Source organism: Botryllus schlosseri, chromosome 10 (genome assembly GCF_051294905.1).
Source record: "Botryllus schlosseri isolate E-star chromosome 10, Bs_hap1, whole genome shotgun sequence".
NCBI classification, from domain to species: domain Eukaryota; kingdom Metazoa; phylum Chordata; class Ascidiacea; order Stolidobranchia; family Styelidae; genus Botryllus; species Botryllus schlosseri.
The window spans coordinates 15,902,009-15,923,873 of NC_137245.1; the positions used below are offsets into that span (position 1 = coordinate 15,902,009).

Sequence of the window (21,865 nt, forward strand, 5' to 3'; positions counted from 1 at the left end):
TGGGCGTAATTTTCTATCAAAAGCAATGCCGTTATTCAAGCTCTGTCACAGAATTTCTCTAGATGAAAACTCGTGAAGAAATGTATCTCCCTTCAGGCATGTAATTTTTTGTGATGGCGAAGCAGGGAAATTTGCCACCGCAAATATTATCTATGAAAATACGCATTCAGAGTTTGAATTGAACTGCTTTCTGCTACCGATTGGAATTTTTTTAGGTAATCTAATAATTTAATCACTACGTCCGTGAAATTTCGATTTTTTTAACAACGGTCTTATTGTATGCAGTTTATAGTCTGCACAATATTACCGCCACAACAATCTACATTCGATGAACGAGTTGAGTCAATCTCATAATTTAAATTCAAGTAGTCGTCTTGAATACAAGACCATTAGCCTGTTATACAGTAATATGTTCAGAGACTGCAAGCAACATCGATTTATTTCGTGGGACCGGGCATTTGACAGGGCGCAGTGGGCACAGAAATGAAGCAGGCAACATGTTAGTAAAGGGCGCCCGAAAGAAACATACGTCGAATAATTAGAATCACCTTCTTTGGAGTAGGCTGCAACCGGTACAATGAACAACGCAAATCTCGAGAGTTGACCGTAAACATGGCTGGGCAAAGTCGAGTACCTCAGTGATTCGACTCCGAATAATGTCTTTTCCTCGGTACCAGAAGTGCAAGTAGACTACGACACACGCGCGTTCACGTCGTCCAACTACCACAGTGGTTTGGAATTTACGGTTCGCGAGCCATATATGGCTCTTTTGGGTATAAGATATGGCTCTTTGAGAAATTTTAATTTTGCACTTAATTTATCAACATTGCAGCAACTTGCTGGCAAATGTTCATTATTCTCGTGTCACCATAAACATGTCTTTGAGAGGTTAAGGTAGTGGGGTGTCCAGGGTTAGGGGCTCGTACCGCCCTCTTTTCAAAAACCCCAAATTTAAGTTGCTGTCGCATTGGCGACCAACACCACTCGCAAATTCGATCTACTCAACATCGCGCGCCTAGGAATCTTGGATTGCACGATACCTTGATTGACGAAAAAGAATAGCAGATATGGCGACAGTTGTGCTACAATGCCGTTTTCCACACTGAGAAATGAAATGTCATGGAAGTGACAATCACTATTACAAATTAAAAATAACGCCATATAGCTTAGGGTTACCATACGTCCTCTTTTAAGAGGATTTGTCCTCTTTTTTGACTTTTTTGAAAGAGTCCTCGGAGGACGCGCTTTTGTCCTCTTTTTTGAAAAGTTAGGTCAGATTTAGAGGAAATTGTGAGTGATATGCCGTAAATTAGCACAGAAGTGACGCTCCGGCGGGTATTTCGGAGTCAAAAACGGTGAATTTAGATCTGAGCGAAAAGATGACCATTTTTTTTAGTCATCCGCCTAGCAATGTGTAGAGAAAAGCGGTATTTTGAGCTATGAGCGGAAAGGCGACCCTTTTTTTTTTTTTAGTCATCCACCAAGAAAAACGTTATCTTGAGTTCTGAGCGGGCCGGTTTTGCAAGTCTCAAATTAATGAAAAAGTGTCCTCTATTTGGATTTCCAAAATATGGTAAGCCTAATATAGCTATCCATTATCTTGATTGGTCAGCAGCTTTCTGGCACCTCCATGAAAATGTAGGTGTGTAACGCAACGTTACGCCGAATATTTTAGAAGTCGATAAATACTTAGATTTTCAGAATCAGCGCGACAATTACATTTGATTAATATCAGCATTCATAAATAAACGAATATGAAGTTACTTACGATGAGTTGCGTTGTCACAGGCGCGGCTTGACCCGTCTGTACCTCATCTGAGCCTTATAAATGGAAGAATTGTGATTTTGAAAATATTATATTCAAAATCTATACATTAATGAAGAGATAGAAGACACCAATAACCATCGAAGGGTTCTCAATTTTCCTCCACTCATCCCTGACGAAATCTGAGGTACTGCTTCACTGGCCTCCCCCTAACCCCACGTCACAGACGTTTCACACGGTGGGTATGTATAATCGTATATGTACTGTGCAGTGACCATGTTTGGCTCCACCTACCCACGCGGGCAGAAAAATAAGTCGCACACAAAGAATCCCATATATTAGTGCTACCAATGCGTCACGGATATTCCATTGCGACGTAACAGTTGATTGACATGTATGGCTCTTTGATAGTTACGATTGAAAATATTGAGCCAGTATGGCTCTATGGTCGAATAAGGTTCCCGACCACTGAACTACCATATGGTAGACAACAGAATCATCGCTCTCTCAAATATGCCGTACATCTTCGCCCGGCAGCTCCCACCGAAAGCTCACCACTCTCGGCCAGGCAGCGATGACACGTTCAGGCCTTGCCACGCCGCAATTTAGCCAATTTGTCCTTCCTTTTCTTCACCGCTTTCGGCACCTTTTTCGACCTCTTCTCGCGATTTTCTTCCTTCACCTTGGACTTGTGAGTTTTCCTCTCCTCCTTAGTCATGTTCCGCAAGCATACGGTCACGTTTCGAGCGTCGGAATTCGCGGCGACCCGGTCGGAATTTTCCGAAACGGTGTCCGTGTCGTCTGAGAAATGCATCGTGGTTTAGTTGCTCGCCGACGCAGACATCAAAAACGTCGTCACTGGTCAGTAAATGAGTTTCTGAGCACTCAAGTAAGTGTTGTCTATAGATGATTCACACTCATGCTCAACTTCTTTTTTAGTCACGAATACCCAAGTTCTATGATGTGGTTTTTGTACAGCTGAAAGTAGTAATGTTGATTCATGTAGATATGCATGACGTTGATGAATGAAACTGTCATAACAGCTAGCCAGCGTCACGGCAACAATACATTTTCGAAAATTGCACCTATTTACAGGGTCATTAGCAAAGTAAGTTTTTGTTGCATTAAAATCCTGAGAAAGTAGCATTTATTTTTTTAAATTTTAACAAAAGTTGCAGAAGTTGCATTTTGACCACATTTTGCTCGGTTGACTAAAAAACAAAAAACGCAATTTTCCGGCTCAGCTCCCGAAATACCCGTAAAAGCGTTATTTCGGTGCTGATTTACGGTGTTTCAGCCGAATTTGGCCATGTATTTCACCAAAATCGAGAATACTTTCATGAAAAATCGAAAATGTTGCAAAAATTTGCATGAAAAAATGGACAAAAGTTGCACTATAAGATTCCTTCAACGGGCTTAAAACAGAATTCTACATATATTACAAGTATTTAGGAAGCTGCCGGAAGCTGTAAAAAAAAGTTGCAAAAGTTGCAAAAACTTGCCCTAGTCATTACTTTACCTAGTCATTATTTTACGAGATTCACGAAGATGCACCCCAAAATACCGAATGTAGCCGTCTCTCATAGACTGTTTAGCTACTCAAGTACTATTCACACCTTTATTTTGTAACTTCCGTCGTAAATTTGTGGCGATATTTCCACTTCTACTAACGCCGACTACTCTGATCACCCCTTGCAACACGGCACATCCCGAAACCGTGTACGCAATCAGTTTCACCCAATATCCAACGCTAAAATCGCCCCGAATCGGACCACTGATCCCCCACCAGATTCTAAGAACGAATCAATTACTTTTCGGTGCGGAAATTTCGCAGGAGACCACTTCGCGGATACCTTCTATGGCTTCGTGGTAAATTTTCACACAGAATTAATTTGCGATGCGTGAAGCTGCGCACAGTTGACAGAAACACAAGTCACGTGCCTACTTTCTGCGACCAGAATGGTCAACTTTCTACGAACACATTTCCAACTTCCCATTCCGCTCCTCTAGTCAAAGTAATTACAAGAGGAAAGACAGTACATCAACACATCTTCATAAGTCACCAAAGCACTACCACTAAGTACCAGAAGAACTGAAGATCAGACGAACGAATGACGGCTCGCAAAGGGCTGAAAGCCGAATACTAGGATCTCAGATTTGGTTTCAATGTCCCTTCGATTTCATCAGACATCAAAGCACATATCTTACATTAATTAGGTACATTTCATCTTAATATGGAATCCCATTATTCAGCATTCCCAAAAGCTAATCAAACAATAACAATACATCTCGTAAAAGTTTACCTTCATCGTCCGATTCTTGCGTCGTTTGTTTGGTCCGCGTATCGATACCGGTAACGGTTCGGTACAGAATCTATAACACAAAATTCAATTGCTGCATATGGAATGCAGCCGCGAAGACACTGAAACTCGAACACATGGGTGAGCATTCCCTCAATGCATAGGATTACAATCATTGTGAGAGCTATTTTATGGTAGCACATAACTGACCATGGTCAGTTCCTTAGCCTCTTGCCAATAGATTTCATAGTTAAAATTGCGAACAAATAGATACAACAGACCAACAGCAGATAATCACAATTTAGTGATTTGATTCCGACTCAAATACTAAGGTTTGAGTCAAGTATTCTAGTACTGCGTCTGCGGGTATGCATGCTTTAGTGGCTGCAAAGAGTATAATGCCACACAAACGCTTAGCCATCAACACGTGACAGATTTGTATCGGATACTGATTTATAACCAACGAAGGTTTCGAGCCTCTCACATCAAGAAAATGTTATTGAAGCTACCACTTTCATGGATAAAATAATTGTTAGTCGAAATGGTCGAATAATACCGTTACCCGAGAACGTCAACTGCTGGACTTGAATGGTTGAGCTTAGCACTTTGTAAGTGCATGTGTGTTAAAGACAGGATAAGGGTTTGTTTTGGGATGAGAGCAGGGCAGTGGAGTCGAAGTGTTGTTCAATTTTCCCTTGATGATGTGACACCCTCTGTAATCGGGGAAATATATTCTAGCTGAGTCAGAGTTTGTTAAAAAAAACTCTGGCTCCGACTCCCAACTACTTAAAAATCGAACCAAATGTTAACTGATGTTAACGAGTGACGTTGCAGTTAGCTAAGTTATCAAGCTTACAACATACGCGAACCTTCACCAACTTAAATTCTTCCTGCGAGCACAATTTTCTTTAATTCGAAAATTAGGATGATTCATTTGGAAATAATCATAATTTGAGTCTTGAGTTCAGTGACGAAAATATCGAGAGTCGGTTTATTGAAGATATCTCGGGACGGATTAGGCGGTAAAGAGAACTGACTCGACAGGCACGTAAAAAAGCCCTACAGCAGGGGTTCTCAACCTTTTTGTCTTTGCGGACCCCCCAAGTTTTAGTTCAAATTTAGCTCTGTTACTGCGCAGCCGTCATCTGTCTTGTGCAAATATCAACTGCAGTCTCGATGAACAGAACTAAAATTGAAATTAACGTCATACTGTTTATGTAGAACTTTGGAAGACGTACATCATTTCAAAGCGAATTCAGCGGCTGCATTTCTTGAAATTCACTGCGGCGTGTCGGAAATTCGCGCAGTCGATTTGACATGAACGAGTGCTGAAAATCTATTAATTTCCACTATTCCACAAATATAGGTGGTGGCGAATGCAATAATAACACGCAACGCTTCCGACGACACCTTTGGAGCTGATCGCGACATACACGGCACCAATATTACGTTATTTCTATGTAGCACGGGACATTTGCAAGCGAATTTATTCCGAAACTCCCACAAACAGCAATATGTTTGTATGAGAAGACCGTTTTGCGATTGGCGTCAACAAATACCCAGTAAAAGGCATACGGAACACTCACGTGACTGTCGTCGCCTGTGTCTTTGACGATGTCCACGTCTCTCTCGTAGTTCGTCACCTCGTCAAGCGTTCGCGGAATGTGGACTTTCTTGAAAACTTCTTCTTCCACGTTCAGCGTTTTCGCGGGATTCGTGCCTTCGTCGCTGTCGTCACACAGTTCTCGCTGCGTCGCCGTTTCCATGGCCTTGGCGGAGAGAACAACGTCAGGAACAGTACGCAACAAACTATCGGATAGCCGTGATAATCGAACGTGTAAGCATGCTACTAGAATAGAAGCAACGCCGTAAATTTTTACACAATCAAAAGATGAAGTTAGAATTCCAAAGGCACTTCACACTACTTCAAGTGGAAGTTGAAATCAAAGGTTTGAACACTACTTAATAGTATTTCTAAGAAGTAGATTTGGTCAAGGGGTGCATACTGTCCACGGTTAATTGAAGGTGGCTACTTTAAAACTTGCAAGTTCTCGACTCACGCACGTTCTAATGACAGTTTTACTAGTAAAACTAATGCAAGCTGATTCCAAAGCTACCCTATTCCTTTCAAAATTGTACGTGTGAAAAGTAAGTAGTCTTGCCTGATGAAACAAAAGTAGATGTGGAAGCGGTCTAAAACATAACCACTCGAGTACGAACCACAAGTAGGCAAAACACTACTCGAGTACTCCGAAAAAGTAAAGGTACGTCGTTGCGGACCACCCACGTTAACGACTCCTAGTCTACTGTTCAAGGCATAATCCGACAAATTCAACACGGATTTATTATCATTTACATTACGATACAAAATTTGCGCAAGGGTTACGCTTGCTCAAAGTAATTATGATGCAAGTTATCTTAAGCTTGGACTTACATGGAGTGTGGAAGCCAACATGTTTTTGTTCAAAAGTTGTGACGAATTAGCCAGTGAACCACGAAAGCTGACAGCTGACAAAAATCGCCGCCCCCCCTGTAGTCGAGCAAGATTTTACACCGGGCGATTACTCTTCTACGGACTACCTCCGTCGAGAGGATATGCAGTAGGGTCGCATGAAATTCTCAAAACAATCGCACGTACCTTTTCCAAATAATCCTCGATATTTTCATCGTTCAAATTTATGTCCGTCACAAATTCGAACAGCCCTCTCAGATTCATAACCGCCACGCCTTTCCTCTTGAAATAGTCGTTGACGTTACCGCAGTCCTGCGAAACGACAGAAAGATGACGCCAAAGCGCTCGCTGGCAATGAGCGAGCGGCACCTGCCTTTTTCAAAAACGTTAAAGCGTGCGGGTGGTCGTGCTCGACCGATTGCGATACATCGATGACGACGAGACCGCCGTTGTGATAGAGTATGTTGTATTCGCTGAAGTCCGCATGAACCAGCCTGGGAGAGATAGAGGAGCTCGAATTGAAAAACTTTACTACGGTATTGTAATTAGTAGAGCCCTGCCGATATCGGATTTTTGAGTCGATACCAAACCTATGAATACCACTTTCACCAATAATCTTCAATACATTCGGCCGATATTCAAAAGATATGGCATTTAGTATTCACTTGAACAGCTTTACAGCCATTGCTGTTCTTGACACGAAATAGACCAGCAAGCTGCATCTGAACAGCAGTAGGGTGTAACAATATATATCAATACTCCAAGTGTAGCAGCAGCAGATTACAGTTCCTTGACTCCATACTACCATGCTATGATGTCATGAAAATTGTCGATATTTTGACCTCTGATGGCCAATAAAGGTGTTACTATCGGCGAACAGATAATATTCAATCGGACTCTAATAATTAGGGCTTGGCACATTGAGTACTTAGTGATTCGAGTATTAAGCTTCGAGTTGAGTATCTCCTAAATGACGTGACAGCAGAATGAATGACTCGGCAAGTTCAAGTATTCGCGTTTGTTGATACTAGATTTTTCGTTGATGAAACAACTCAGTTCAGAGGGGGTATATTTTCATTGCCCGAACAAACTTGACTCGATATATTACAATCAACACTCCAATTGTTGTGTATATTTCCGGAAACACTGTTTTTGTGCAATAAACCCTGTTGTTAAACAAGGGTCGATTGATTGCTCGTAGTTACCTACACCTTGAGGCAGACACAAATGGACATTGTGAAGAGACGCACTCAATCAAGTACTGAAATCAATTTCGTCACGATATCAACAAAAACTAGCCTACTGTATGAAGAAGTGTAATTTGTAATGGATCCAGACGTGAATAGATGGGTGCGTGCACTGCATACTGAAATTCAATATCCACAAAACTTTCATACTTGCACGAGTGAAACATCTTTCTCAGCAACAGGATGCATTCAAGATACAGCTCCCGCGCCTTGGATTCGGACAGTACGGAATCTTTCAACAGAGGAGCGGGCCTGAAACACAGAATCACAACCTTTACATTAACCTAGGCATAACTCATTAGTCAGACATAGTCAAGAATCATAGCTATTTAAATATGGGCGGGAAGCGCATTGAAACCATATCACGCACATCATTTCGAATACCAAGATTACGATATTCCATTTTGATCAAGTTTACATTTCAGACATCACACTGATGTACAGACCGACCAGCATCAGTTGTGATTGCAACAAGAGACACATGACCGATCAATCTATAATACTTCGAAATTCGCTATAAACACAAGATCTCCACGACATCCGATCTTCATTTTACCAACTTCGTTGTCCAGATTCAGTAACACTTAAGCAAAAATAAGTTCCCTTAACGGACAGTTCAATATCATCACACCCACCAGCCCTCGCTCCCAATGAAGCTCATCAAGAGCACATGACTTCTCAGCATCAACGGCTGCGGACACGGTACTCCGGCTTGATGCAACCTCGTCAGATTTCTCATCTCCTTCTCAGCCCAGGTTGCCACCATCTTCCTCGGATTACCCTGAATTCGGTAAAACATATAGTCCATGGAGCAGGGGAAACAAAAAATTCCGCGACTTACTTTACAATAGCCGCGTCTGAACCGAAATTCGCCCGTAACATAACGGTCTCGGTCTTTAAACGTCAATATCGAAGTCTTATAGATTTTCAACGCTCTATCTTCGCCGTGCTGATTCGTGGCGTGGTACACATTGGCCTGCAAATAAGTATCCACACATTTCATACGTTGAAAGTGTATGTCGTATGGGTATGTCAAAGTAGCTGACACTTGTAACAGAATTCCGTCTAAAACATTTAGGCTACTGTAAATGTAACTTTCAAATATCTTTTACAAGATGAACTGGTCAGTGGGCACAATGATTCAGACTAACGTAGCGAGAGTCGAAAATGTCGAATTTTTCGACTAACGTAAATATACGCCTTACCCGCTGAGAGTAATGTAATAAACGAAAAATATAGTGTGGATTCTTTCTTCCGACCTCGAGAGCCTGAAACCCTGATTGTTTGTATAGGTGTGTCCCAATCAGCTAGTCTATTGCAGCAGTAGCCAATGTTTTCACACCTTTAAGTATAATTTGAGTCCTTATCATAATTAGAGTACAGTGCCCTTTTAAGCCTGCATTGTTGTTTTTCGCATGCTCAAATGCTCGGCAACTCCTACCACATATCGTTGCTATTAAATGTACACGGTATTCGTCTAAAATCGGCAGTGACATACGCAACATTCCAACAGCCAAGACGAACCTCTTTTCCAGTACTGATGACTCCGTTGATCTCTCGAATCACATTACGGCTCAACATTTTAAAAAGAATAATCCGGGTCCGCGGATCCATAACTTGCTCGATCGTCGCTCTGTCCGATTTATCTTTGACTCGGGTTCTAGGTGTCAATTTTTGGCCAATGTTACTTTATCAAGGAGGGACACTGACTTAGTTAATACTGATATATACACATTACACATGGACCTTGAAAAAACATGCAGTATTACGTTGATCCATAGTAGCCAAGATTTCCATTCATTCAATAATAGTAACCTCCCCTATGTAATCAGGAAAATTAAAAGCAAACAAAGTACCATAGCTCGTTGTAAGAGATGAAAATACAACTTACCTTGTTGGAACGAAACGTTTGTCCATTCGGCGCACATGTTGAATATTATGGTCCGAGATGGTGGGATGTTCGTAGGCATCAAGATGAATTTTGTCATAGTATCTTGACAGCATTTTGTCCATCGGCTGGAATTTCATGATTAAGCCTCATATGACACTATTTTAAAGATAGGCAATATTTTTTTTAGTAGTAATCCTTCATCAGATTGAAGACGTGTAAAAATACTTTAGAAATGACTGCGCTTATCGACTGTGGTCAGAAGTTTGTCTTACAAGATTCTTGTCTATTTCTATTGCTACTGTATAGCGCCGACTGCGCCGTGTCTAATGTGTAGACATGGGAAGACAGACACACATTGGTAGCAATTACCAGTTGCGACCGTATCAGCAATCGCCATACAGTATGTTGTCTGGCCAAGAAGGGTTGATCTGGTTATTATCAGAAAGGCATCCAATTAGCACGAGAAAAATCGCAACATGATACAGTTTGAACTAACAGCAGAGGAATCACCCCATCGATTAGGAAATGGGCTATGGACTAGACAGAATTTTCGGCGTAAGGTATTGGTTGGTCAGGTTCAGGTATAGAACAGGGCATTCAATTATAATACATAGCTTTTTCAAAATTCATAGGAGATATAACTACAGTTTAACATAAACAATTTTATTCAATCAATGCACAAGATTTCAATACAATGAGAAGATAGGATGGTGTCGAAACGACTAGGAGTAGCCTTCAAGATCAGGCACCCACCTTAGCCTAGGCGAAGTAAATAAGAGGTATGCACACTGAATGAAAAGTAATGCAGAGAAGAATATAAGACGCAAGCGACAAAATGAGGTGGCATATGGCGGAGGGCAAGGTCGATGTTAGGTCGTGGTCCGGTAATCCTGAAGACTGGATAGTATTTATTTAGAAGAAATTGCTTGTATTTCGACTTGAATGCGGACATGCTCGGCGACTGTCGGATAGCCGGCGAGATGCTGTTTTACAATTGGGGCCCGGCATACTTGATAGAGCAATGCGCCGGGTTGGAATCACGGTACGTTTAGCGTAATATCTTTGGTGTGCCAAGACGGTTCTCGGCGTCACACCTGTGTGTAGTCAGTAGAATCTTTGGTGTGCACGAGACACCGATTCCATATTAGGCAATGCGTTTTTTTGTATTCAGTCCTGATCATATGGTAGTTGTTCTTCGTCTCTTCCAAGACCCGTCTGTATCCCGTAAAATCGGTAGGTATTTGTTATTTTTCTCGTTGGAAACAGGTTGACCAGCGATGCTAACAGTTAGTTTTTATCTTGAACTTACGGCCAATAACTGGGATTTCGCAGTGCTGTAATACCAACCTGATAGCTCTGTATTGTTGAGCTCGTGGGGATTTTTTCTTTATTAGATAGTGAGAGGTCATCAAATTCCCCTGCACCATCGCTCCAATACTCGTCATTATCTCCTAGTTCCTCGTCTTCTTCCCGTCGTCTTTCTTAAGATATTGAAACCATGAAGTCGGTTATGCAAGTCGTTAGCATTCTCAGCATGCTGATTATAAGGCTCACCGTCCTTGACTAACATCCGAAGAACCTCTTCAGCCTCATCAAGATCATCAAATTGACCTTCAACCACTGCCGACATTTTCTGGATCGCTGGTGATGGCGAAAATTCCACAAAAATAGTACACTCACGCCGTCGCGCTTGTTCACTTGTTCAATGTTCAGACTTCAGGGCTCTCGCAGATGACAACAACCAATCTCCATGTGTGTGTTTTGACATGGTTCAGCGATTAGGGGGATGAATTGTTGCCAGTGTTGGGATGACTCGAGTCACCTTTTTCGTATGATTTGACTTGACTCGAGTCACTTTGATAAAATGACTTGACTTGACTTGACTCGACTCGACGTTTCAGAAATTAGGATTGACTCGTGACTCGAAGCAAAATTTACGACTCAATTTCAAATTTCAAATTTCGATGGCGACTAAATCGCCGTGTCTTGTAAAGTTCGGATTGTTAAATATACGATGGTGTGACTATAGAGGATGTAGGATGGAGTGACGACCCATTGTTCTCTTCAATTGAATGCATTATGACGCTTTAGATAGGTCATGGTCTAGTGCTTAGGGACCGATGTTCTGTTGCGAATCAAAACTGTGTACGGTAAGTACTAAGTAGCCCGTAGGTGAGTACGGCGCTGTCATTTTGTTACTTGTATATGTCTATAGTCTGATGGACTGATTGGTATGGATGAAGAAATGATATGGGAGGATTGGGAGGGAGTGACGGAAGAAATTATATATTTCTTCGGAGGCTTGGGTAACTGGAGACTGTGGAGAGGAGCTTCGTGTGCAGAATGTTCTGCAAACTTTCCCACAATAAAGGAGCTTAAAAACACCCCAAATCCCATGATCATCCAACTCCCAACAGCAACATGGATGATAATAGAGCGATCTCCATACTGAGGGCTGCATGTGAGTCAGCCAACTGCTTGATAAAATCAGTTCCACCATTCGAGCAGCTTAATCTAGATTCTATTTCGTCATTCATAGAGGAGCTTAATTCCAGATATTGTGGAGTTGGCGTGATTGAACCAGTTTTACCAATATTATACTAACATTTGCCACCAAGCTTCTTCGTTGTTTGGCTTTCCACAATTAGGTGCTGCAATGGTTTTGCTAAAGGTTTTCGATGAGTTGGTGCGTGTAAGAGGAGGAGCCTATTACTTCTGCTTTTGGTGTCACTCGGCATGAGTCCGGTAAGGAATTATCATTTGCAAAATATTGTCTAAATAGTAGATGGTTTGATATTCACTTTTGACATAAATATGGTATTCATTAATTTAGGCTCTTGAGATGCGTAATAATTCCTGAGGTGGTCAGTAACAAAGTAGGCCCTGCTTCTGCATTTTTTAAGTAGCCGATATAGGCTTACTCTAGTAGATTTTACCCACTTACATGTACTACCGGTTGTTATTTTTTTCACTACCTGTTAACTTACAGTAAAGGTGAGGCAAAAGTACTTACTTTTTGCACTCTCAATTTTGTAAAGTAAGATTTTAGTTAGGGATTAGCCATCATGTGTATGATTTAAAATGCCATAAACAGGCATAAAGAGGGATTGCAACAGTAACTACTTACTTGAGTACATTTCAAATATTATGCATCCACCTGAAGTGGTTTTTACATGCCGTGCTGGCAAATTTTTCCAGATAATGGAGAGAAAGAAATACCGCCTAAAATATCCGTCAGGTAAGTTCACTGGTATACTATTCAGATTTTCATTCTCCATGGAAAGGAAGCATCAAAACAAACAGTAAACAGTATCCTCGGACAAATTCGTCAAGACCATTAATATCAAAAGTTGGTTGATTTAATAGTTTTACAGATATATGAAAGTGTGGAGATCGTGGAGGATGTAGGCTACTGGACAAGTCCGTGATGCACTTTAGTAGGATTTTTTAACATAGTTTTGTTCGCTATGCCTTTCAGAAAAAGCAAGCCAAAATTTCTAAATATTCAAAAGGGTTACGTGATGGATTGAAGGAGGTATCTAAAGTAGGTAAAAATTAGCCTTTCTCCAAACAGTTTTTTTCCCTATGGGACGAGTGCTGCCTATTCCCATAGGGGTTCCTTCTGTCGCCAAGGAAACCAATGCAAAGGTTGGAACCTTGACGTGGTGTGTTGGCTTTTTACACTAATACCGACCGGCAGCGTCTCTCAATACAAATCACTTGTAAATTAAATAATCTTTATTGAAAACTGAATAGACTATTGAAGGTACAGAGCTCAAACATACAATAAAATCATATTGAAATAAACCCCAATATTTTCGGCTGGCACTCATCGGGGATAATTGCTAGCAACAACAATTATCTACTAGTTGCTGACGATCACGCCTGATAAGTGTCAGCTGAAAATATTCGGGTTTATTTTAATTTAAATGAAGATCGTCCTGGACAGTTGAACAATCATCATCTGAACCACATGGAGTACTTTGTCTGTTTTATTTTCTGTTGTACCTTGTTTTCAGATCATATTTTCTGCAGACCGTGGATGCCGTAGAATCGTTCTATACTGAGAACAGATATATCAATGGTATCAAATTAGCACATTCGTCAATGTTGCTCAACAGCGTCATAAAAAAAATCGGTTACGAACTTACAACTTCACACTGTGGAGCTCTGTACACCAACACAAAGTCTCATTCCCAACCTATACATTGGATACGCCAAATTTCAAAAAGTAACAGGCATTAGCAATTGCATATATATATTCAAAAATTGCTGATGAGTGGACAATTTCAAATCACAATTCTGAATCAGTTAGGCTGAACTTTTTGTTCAGCCTGAGTCAATAATCAGACTGCTTGAAAGAAAAATCCTGAAAAATAGTTTCATGGTAACATAATATGAATTGATCACCCATAATTCATTCAATTTATAATGTAGGCAACCTCAAGATTGGTACAATTTCATCATCATCATCATCATTGATTTATTAGCAATTTTATCAGTTCAATACACCACAAAAAATGTGATACAATGAAAAGACAGGAAGATGTCGAAGCGACTAGGAGTAGTCTATGGAATCTGACACCCACCTTGGCCTAGGCGATGTCAAGAGGAGGCATGCACACTGAATGAAAGTAAAGAAGATAGTATAGAAAAAGAAAGCGACAAGGAATAGGGCGGCATGTCATGGAAAGCGAGATCAATAGGTCAGTCGTGGTCCGGTAATCTTGAGGATGGACTGTATTTATTTAGTAATTGCTTGTATATCGACTTGAATGTTGACATGCTTGTCGACTGTCGGATGGCCGGCGGGATTCTGTTCCACACATCAGGTCCGGCATATTTGATAGAGCGATGATCTTTTCGGTCGATCATATGATATTTGGACGCGCATGTGTTGTACTTGTGCGCTTTTGATTCCGAACTAAAGAAGTCATTGAAATATTCGGGGCAACGACCGCAGTGGAACTGATACATAAACTTGGCGATTTCTTCATCATATCCTCATTCTTCGATGAACAAGTTACCATTTCTCTTACTGAAGCTCCAGACGTCTGCATAAAATATAAGGGTATAGGTGAATCATGTTTAAAACTGCAATCACTCGATATAGGATTACTTACCCCGGTATGATTTACTTAATTTTTGTTATGAGAGGACAACATCCTTGATTTCTATGTGTTGGAGTTCCTCTGGAAGTTGCTCCCGAACTGCAGGTCATTTTTCTACCTTCGGCAAATTCGAGTATCAGGTTCAAGATATTCATGATGCTTCCTCTCATCTGCTTCCGGCACTAAATCAGGTCTACTAATCCTGAAGAATAATATTTTTTGTTCTTTACTAGCCCGTTTATTAGAGTAACTGCAGCCTCAAATCGCGCAATGAGTCGCCATATTCCGTACACTAACTGTTCAACTGCACCTGTTACGAGAACAGACCTGGCGAATAACTAAATCGCGAGAAAATCGTGTAACAGCAGAATAAAATGCCATTCCACAAGTGCTGCAGCTGATATTATTTACCTTGGCGACGCGCGTTGTCCCTAATCACTCAAGCGTATCCAGCCTAAACGGAGAACAATGGGTCGTCACTCCATCCTACATCCTCTATAGTGTGACAAGTGAGAGCAGCCAACCACTCAATGATAGTGCATTTTACCAAGCCTCCATTGTTATATCACAAATTAATTGATCGCAAACGCAGTGATCGGAGCTTAAAGCTTACGTTCTCGTAAACTACTAGTAAAGTAATATACTAGCAATGTATCTATGTTTTATAAACTGCTCACAGTCCCCAGTGCTCACCTCAACCAACCCTCTTGTATGATTTAAATCGAATGAAAATAGTTCATATGTTTATAGTTGTATATAATGGATATGCAGGTGGGTAGGGTATTGCATCATATATCATGTTCAACTTTCTGAGATTTCTAATTTTATCCTGTATTTGCCTGATAATTCTAAACTGGGGCTATACCGCTATACTTGTGTAGTTTAGCATTTCTACGTATGCGTTAGCAATACAGCACCTTTTTCGTGTATAATCAACTCTTTATTCCTTCCTCGGTTCGGTATAAATGAGGACTCCGTCTGTACTTAAAACAGTAAGCAAAATGCATTGATTTTGAATCATGCCTCTTTGAAATTTCTGCTCGACTTGACTAGTGACTTGACTCGTGACTTGACTTGACTTGACTTGACTCGAGTCACCTCCAAAAATCGAGTGACTTGACTTGACTCGAGTCACCTTTGAAAATAGAATGACTTGACTTGACTGGAGTCAAAATGCTGAATGACTCGTGATCCTCGAAGATATATACTGACTTGATGCCAACAATATGTTGCAGAGATGAGCATTGAACTATCGAATGTTAACATCATATAATTGGACTATAAATTGCTAACCTACGAATGTTTAGTAATCTATAGGCCTGGTTACATGTTCGACTCGACTTGGCGTTCAAGTCGTCTCCGGTGACGTCACGTCTTATCTCCAAGCCGACTCGTTAAAGGGCCCTGTTTGCATGATCCTTCAGGAAGCTGTAACGTGGACGACCCGGTGTCGCTTTACCCCTTACAAATATATATTCGTAGTAAGTTTGGTGGGCAAAGGTACAACGACAATGTGTGTTTGGTCGTACTCTGAAACGTTTCTTATCCTCGAAATTAACGAGGATGATGAGATACTCATAATATCGATATTTGTAGAGGAAAATAATATAGTTCATATCATGATTGTAGAGGAAAACAACAAGTAGCCTATAAGTTATCAGCTAGCTTTTTCGGCGTCAACGAAGATGGGCCGTGGAGTATAGGCGGGAGTAACGACTGTTTTGATATGTCAGGCATCACTTGTCGATGCGATTAAAATAAGGTCATTAACACTCAAGTGACCCACTTGCAAACCCCATGTGGCCTCTTGTTGTTCAGCCGCTCCTCTGTAACAGACTACCCCATGTATGCCGGTGACTTAAGAGTCAGTCACGATACAGGAACTACTGCAGATATTTTATTGAAGCATCTTGTCGGCATGATATACCAAATAGGAAGTTAACAATACCAAGAATGTCTATAAAAACTGTCATAAAGAGCAATATAGAGCACTACTACTAAATTGCTACCCACCAATTAAACTTTGGGAAGTGCCAATTTCAGCACCCTCACAAACACATAGGCTACCATGAATACAATATCAAAACGGCAAGCTGAAAATCGTGAACACCCGCACGACCGCATCATATCAGCAGAACACTATAACCCAGAACCCAGAACTAAAAACAAAGCAATAATCCTAACACCGCTGCACTTCATCATCACCAGGAGAGTCACAAATCTCCATATCATCCACCCGGGAGAGACACCAGCTCCATCCCATCACATGCGCGCTCACATCAGTTTATCCAGTGGAACAGAGGCCTATGTACGAAATGCAGCAATCGTTCATGTATTCCCGTATCGATATAGCACATATGCATGTCGTAGTCGAATTGTAGTACCGGTACAATCCACATCTCTTCCGAACTGTAGTCTGAGAAGTTGAAATACAGATGCAACGTTTTACCTTGTTAACCATTTTATGTAGCTGATGACAGTAATTAGGCTACTACAGATCGAAGCGTCGCCGCCAAATATCAAATATAAAACTACCCTAAAAGAGCACGGTTGCTACTCCGGTACTGGTGTACTACATATATTCCATCGAAAACAAGCGAGCACTTACAAAGTAACCCCACTTTTCCTTGCCATGTTTGCCCAAATTCTCAACATCAGATGAAAAACATGAATTACGATGCCAAGAGCCCGCGCGGCAAAAACCAGCGCCGTCGAACCAAAATCGCCGGACGCCGACGACCAAATACTCAAGCCGATCGTAAACCACATTACACAACAGCTTGAGGCTCGAGTCGACTTGAAGCAGTTTGCCTTTCTCTTTTCATCGAATACGAGAGAGTCGGATCGACGATTCAGCTTCGAAGCTGACTTAAACCGTCATGTAAATGGGCCTAATGATTGGGCTGGACTTGGATCGGACCGGACTGTGATTTTTTCGAAAATGTTGAATCCGGTTGGACTTGACTCACCCAAAGAATGTAGAAGTCCTTCTATATTCTTTGGACTCACCTGCGGCACAATACCAAACTCTATTACAATGCAACATTCGAAGCCGATTGTGGGGGGTTCCAGGACCACGAGCAGAATAAAATTTACATTTACGCAATCAGTACCGCGGTAGCTTTCGATTGATACCCGCTTTATCGAATTTCGCGCACAGCAGGCCGGTCAAAAATTGCCGTCAAATTGCCCTAGGGTCATTCCCAACCTGGACAACAAAAATTGGAACCACCAAATACTAAAATCTTCTGAAATTTGGTACATGCATAGATGAGTTAATTTCGAACACCATAAAGTTTATTTGAGGAAAATTGAACTCCGGGGTAAAAAGTAGGCCTAACGTCATTTTGGAAATTGACAATTTTCTGCTCAATTCAGCTCTACAGCATTCAGGTTTTATCAACGTAAAATTCGAAAAGCTGTAAAGACATGTTGGATTGCAGTTGAGATTTGGCACTCGGTTTTCTGAGTAGCTAGTCTATTGGTCTTTATTCCAGACGTGAGCGGATTTGGAATTTATATGTCCTAATCCAAATCCGAAACTTTCATAACTTTTGTATATTCAAATCCATGTCCAATCCTAATCCGATTCTAACTTGAAATTCAGAAAAAAATACTAATTTATTCAAGGAAGGAATTAGAAGTTTTTCTTTCACAACCCACAATCCTGTTGATTTGAGATAGCTTACCATAGGGCTGCACCTCTGTTGTTAATTGTCACCGAGTGTACCGGAGTGTAGTGTACCATAAGTACATTAATAACTGATCTGAATGAAGTTCGACGGTTTTCGCCGCACGACATATAAATCTCCCAGAAAAATCCAATCCAAAATCCATTTTGAAAAAATCTCCAATCCCAATCCAATCCAAATCCGACAAAATTTCACAAATCCAAATCCTAATCCATGCTCATCTCCGCTCCCATGTGGTATTAAATTATAGATAAACCGGTTTACCTTAGTTATCTCTAATTAAATGCCAAGCGGTGTAGTGTTCAGGGCTTCGGAGCAGCCGTAAATTTGCCTTGCTCCAGCTCCGGCGCTTTCTTTTATCGTACAATAGCTCCGGCTCCAGCTCCGGAGCCGCATTATTCCCACTGCTCCGGCTCTGAAAACTATCGAAGGTGTCAGTCTATAGCAGGGGTGAGCAACCCGCGGCCCTGGGGCCATATGTGACCCGCAAGAAGGCTTTGAGTAGCCCGCGAGCTAATTTCCCGTTATATTATCGAAATTCTGTTATATTATCGAAATTGAATTGCTCAGATTGTATACTCGCTGGGCCAACCAAAAAAATGATTAGTCTGACCGCGACGCTTGGGATGTTGATGACTGGACTAAAATATCAGTTCCGACGCATTGGCAGATCCAGGGTCCAGTCAGATTTTTAGTAAATCGTCGTACATCACAATAAACTAAAAATGTAGTAAAATTTTTCTTCACGCTTCGCGTGTTTAACTGTCACACGATTTCTTTCTCTGTAGCCTACCCCCACCTGAAAAGGAAAAAATCGCCTGATTTAGCTGATTGAGTCTAACTATATTCGCAATTACGCGTTTGCGCTCGCGGAAAGATCGTCGACGATGAAATGTAGGCACAAAATGATTGTTGTATATTAGTGAAAATCTTCGATATCGATGTGTCCAGATGCCGAATAGTCATGTCCTTGCAGACTGGGCCCAGCGGGCGGTATACAGTCGACACGCAATATACCTAATTAATAATTATATTAACTTAGAAAATTTTACGCGCCTGGCGCGGCTAGTATGCAGCGCACTCGTTCGTCAATTTCATATGGCCCTTTAGCCGGAAAAGATGGTCACCCCTGGTCTATATAGATTACCAATTTACCCGTAGGTTAGTTATCTATATAGTAATCTAGCGTCTGTCAGCCGTCAGTAACATCGGATACAGCAACGAAGACATAGGTGCCGCCGTGCCGGCTTGTGACGACATAATGAATACTTGTCAATTGTCGATAACATCATAATTGCACTAGAACCAGAGGTGGTCAGTAACGAAGTACTTCTACTTTTTCGAAGTACTCAAGTAGTTTTCCTCTACTTCTGTTACTTACTCAAGTAGATCTGATTTTCTCTACTTCTACTTCTACTTAGTAATATTTTGTGATCTACTTACTTACTTTTCGCTATTTTCAGTTTGTCAAGTAGAAGTAGTTCAATCCTCCAATTAGGAAGATAGCCTGAGGAATTTCGGGGCTGTTTTCGCGGAGTATCAACATTCAATTTTCATAAAATCTGAGTAAAACCCATAATTTTCGTCGCGCTTCGCGCGCAATGGATACGGAGTTACCAGTATGATTTCACGAAAGTATCTATAAATATAATTTAGGTAGCGGGTTGGCGTGGTTCCGTTCACACAGGGATATCTAGATACTCCCGCGTTCACACCACATTGTCGCCCTTCGCCAATATGAAATAATTCATCACAGTATATATGGTTCATCATAACGTTTGAAACTGATGTTTCGCAATCTAGCATTTATAATTGTCATATCGTAATCTAGCATGTCCATGGCGCGTCCTAACCTGGAAAAGTGGACTCTGGCAACCGGATCAGAGACTCATCCCATTCATACATCGAACTTGATGTTATTATTCTGCGGCCATATTCCTGTTGATATCCATAGTAGGACATCTCCAATACGTCAACGTCCAGACACACTGCATTGAATCCTGGCAATTCTGTGATACACTTTATTTCTGTCAGTAACTCTCGGAACCCCCTTACAGCACAAACTTATCAAGATGCATGACTGAGACGAGCTATTACACTACATACTATATATACAACTGTATTTCATGTGGCCTCGACGAGCGGCTTGCGCTGAGCAAGCTAGGCTGTTCATGACCAATCATTATTATGAAGCTGCAAGGGGTTCCACTGACGTGGGATCGAGCGCATCAACATCTGAACCAATCCGGCATTTTAACGGTAATTTTGTAAGTACGTGCAAAAACGATACTCACATTCGACATCGGAGTACTCAGACTCAGTCTCAATATCACTTGGCAAATCCGTTACAATGGAAACCTCGGCCATTACTGACTAGAATAAAAACTGCGAGAACACAAACAGCCGCTGTGACCGGTGTTGATAATATGTGTCATTCACTTGACGTCACAATGCACATTCTGCTTTTTCTGTAAACATGCCAATATTGGAACTTTCAGTCAAAATTACGGCAATTTCCGATTGAGTTGAAACACGGAAAGTCGGTAATTTCGTTATGAAAAAAAATTCTGAACATGATTCCGGAAAGTTGTCATGAAGATGCAGTTGACCTTTAACCCAATACAAATATTCAAGCGAGTAGAGTATGATATCATGGAAAACTGGATGGTTTTCCATGATGATATGAAAGCTGGTTTCCAGGACAATTTTCCATAGTTTTTTTCATTTTGGTTGTTTTACTGTAATGTGGTGAAATTGCAGTCTCAAGAGTACACTGCATTTGTACATGGAAATGCGTAAGTTTGGAATATGATAGACCGATGGTTCTCACACTTTTTTGACTCAACACACCGTGTTGAGTTCAACTTATATTCATCACTATCCCTGAAGACAATATGTCAAGTTTCAACAACCTGTTTGAAACCAAGAGCTGTTCTTTGGGTATATATTAATGAGAATAGCTATTAGCTACTCATTGCTCCCGCCGTTTATCCGTCCGATGCTTTTTCTCAACTTTGATATTTAGAGTTATATTTTTTATAATAAGGAGAAACACATTGTAAATTTTGTTGAGCAGCATCATGGTAATTCAAACATTTGTATGACATACGTCGCATAGTATTCACTCAGGTATTTTTGAAAAGCCAACATCGAGACCTATGTCATACTAGAGTCGTTTGGCCTAGGTCTACCTGGCTCTGGATTTCAGAGCTTCACAGCGATCTTTTTGGAAAAATGACCTGAAATTTGGAAATTCTCTAGAAATGAGTAGCACATATTCTTTAAAAATTTTAGCATAACAAAGTACTGGCCTAGTACTTCCTACACAAGGCATTGGGTCTTCACATTTTGGAATTTCCCGTGTCGGTGCATTTTTTCTCCTTCAAATCCTTAATCTGCTGGGCAGG

At 41.0% G+C, this 21,865-nt stretch overlaps 1 protein-coding gene and 2 long non-coding RNA genes across 6 annotated transcripts; all 3 read right to left on the reverse strand.

Annotated features, from left to right (window-relative positions):
* Window positions 1-206: 206 nt before the first annotated feature.
* On the reverse strand, window positions 207-11,404 carry LOC145447622 (serine/threonine-protein kinase RIO1-like). Of its 4 annotated transcripts, none has more exons than XM_080325864.1 (12): window positions 11,210-11,404; window positions 11,003-11,136; window positions 9,656-9,780; window positions 9,289-9,424; window positions 8,606-8,740; window positions 8,400-8,545; window positions 7,915-8,016; window positions 6,891-7,011; window positions 6,704-6,829; window positions 5,652-5,834; window positions 4,069-4,138; window positions 207-1,821 (listed from the first exon to the last, which is right to left on the reverse strand). In XM_080325864.1, exons 1-12 carry the CDS (start codon window positions 11,283-11,285, stop codon window positions 1,739-1,741), a joined length of 1,437 nt encoding a protein of 478 aa, XP_080181990.1. In that variant the 5' UTR covers window positions 11,286-11,404; the 3' UTR covers window positions 207-1,738. The 4 variants fall into 4 exon arrangements, with proteins under 4 accessions (XP_080181990.1, XP_080181988.1, XP_080181991.1 ...); XM_080325862.1 differs by lacking the exon at window positions 207-1,821 and adding an exon at window positions 2,027-2,566 and having other exon boundaries at window positions 11,210-11,403; XM_080325865.1 differs by lacking the exon at window positions 207-1,821 and adding an exon at window positions 2,027-2,566 and having other exon boundaries at window positions 11,003-11,132; window positions 11,210-11,377.
* Window positions 11,405-14,227: 2,823 nt separating this feature from the next.
* LOC145448984 (uncharacterized) lies at window positions 14,228-14,886 on the reverse strand. Its single transcript, XR_013918088.1, has 2 exons — window positions 14,779-14,886; window positions 14,228-14,709 (listed from the first exon to the last, which is right to left on the reverse strand). It is a non-coding gene; the product is annotated as an uncharacterized LOC145448984 (long non-coding RNA).
* Window positions 14,887-16,226: 1,340 nt separating this feature from the next.
* LOC145447750 (uncharacterized) lies at window positions 16,227-17,674 on the reverse strand. Its single transcript, XR_013917698.1, has 2 exons — window positions 17,375-17,674; window positions 16,227-17,182 (listed from the first exon to the last, which is right to left on the reverse strand). It is a non-coding gene; the product is annotated as an uncharacterized LOC145447750 (long non-coding RNA).
* Between the last annotated feature and the right edge of the window lie 4,191 nt (window positions 17,675-21,865).

Excerpts from the sequence above, each read along its gene's own strand:
- LOC145447622 (XM_080325862.1), bottom strand. The coding sequence starts at position 11,285 with ATGTCGGCAGTGGTTGAAGGTCAATTTGATGATCTTGATGAGGCTGAA. Across the intron at positions 9,425-9,655 it reads AAACGTTTCGTTCCAACAAG|AACCCGAGTCAAAGATAAAT; the intron begins GTAAGTTGTATT and ends ATTGACACCTAG. Across the intron at positions 5,835-6,703 it reads TCGAGGATTATTTGGAAAAG|GCCATGGAAACGGCGACGCA; the intron begins GTACGTGCGATT and ends CTCTCCGCCAAG.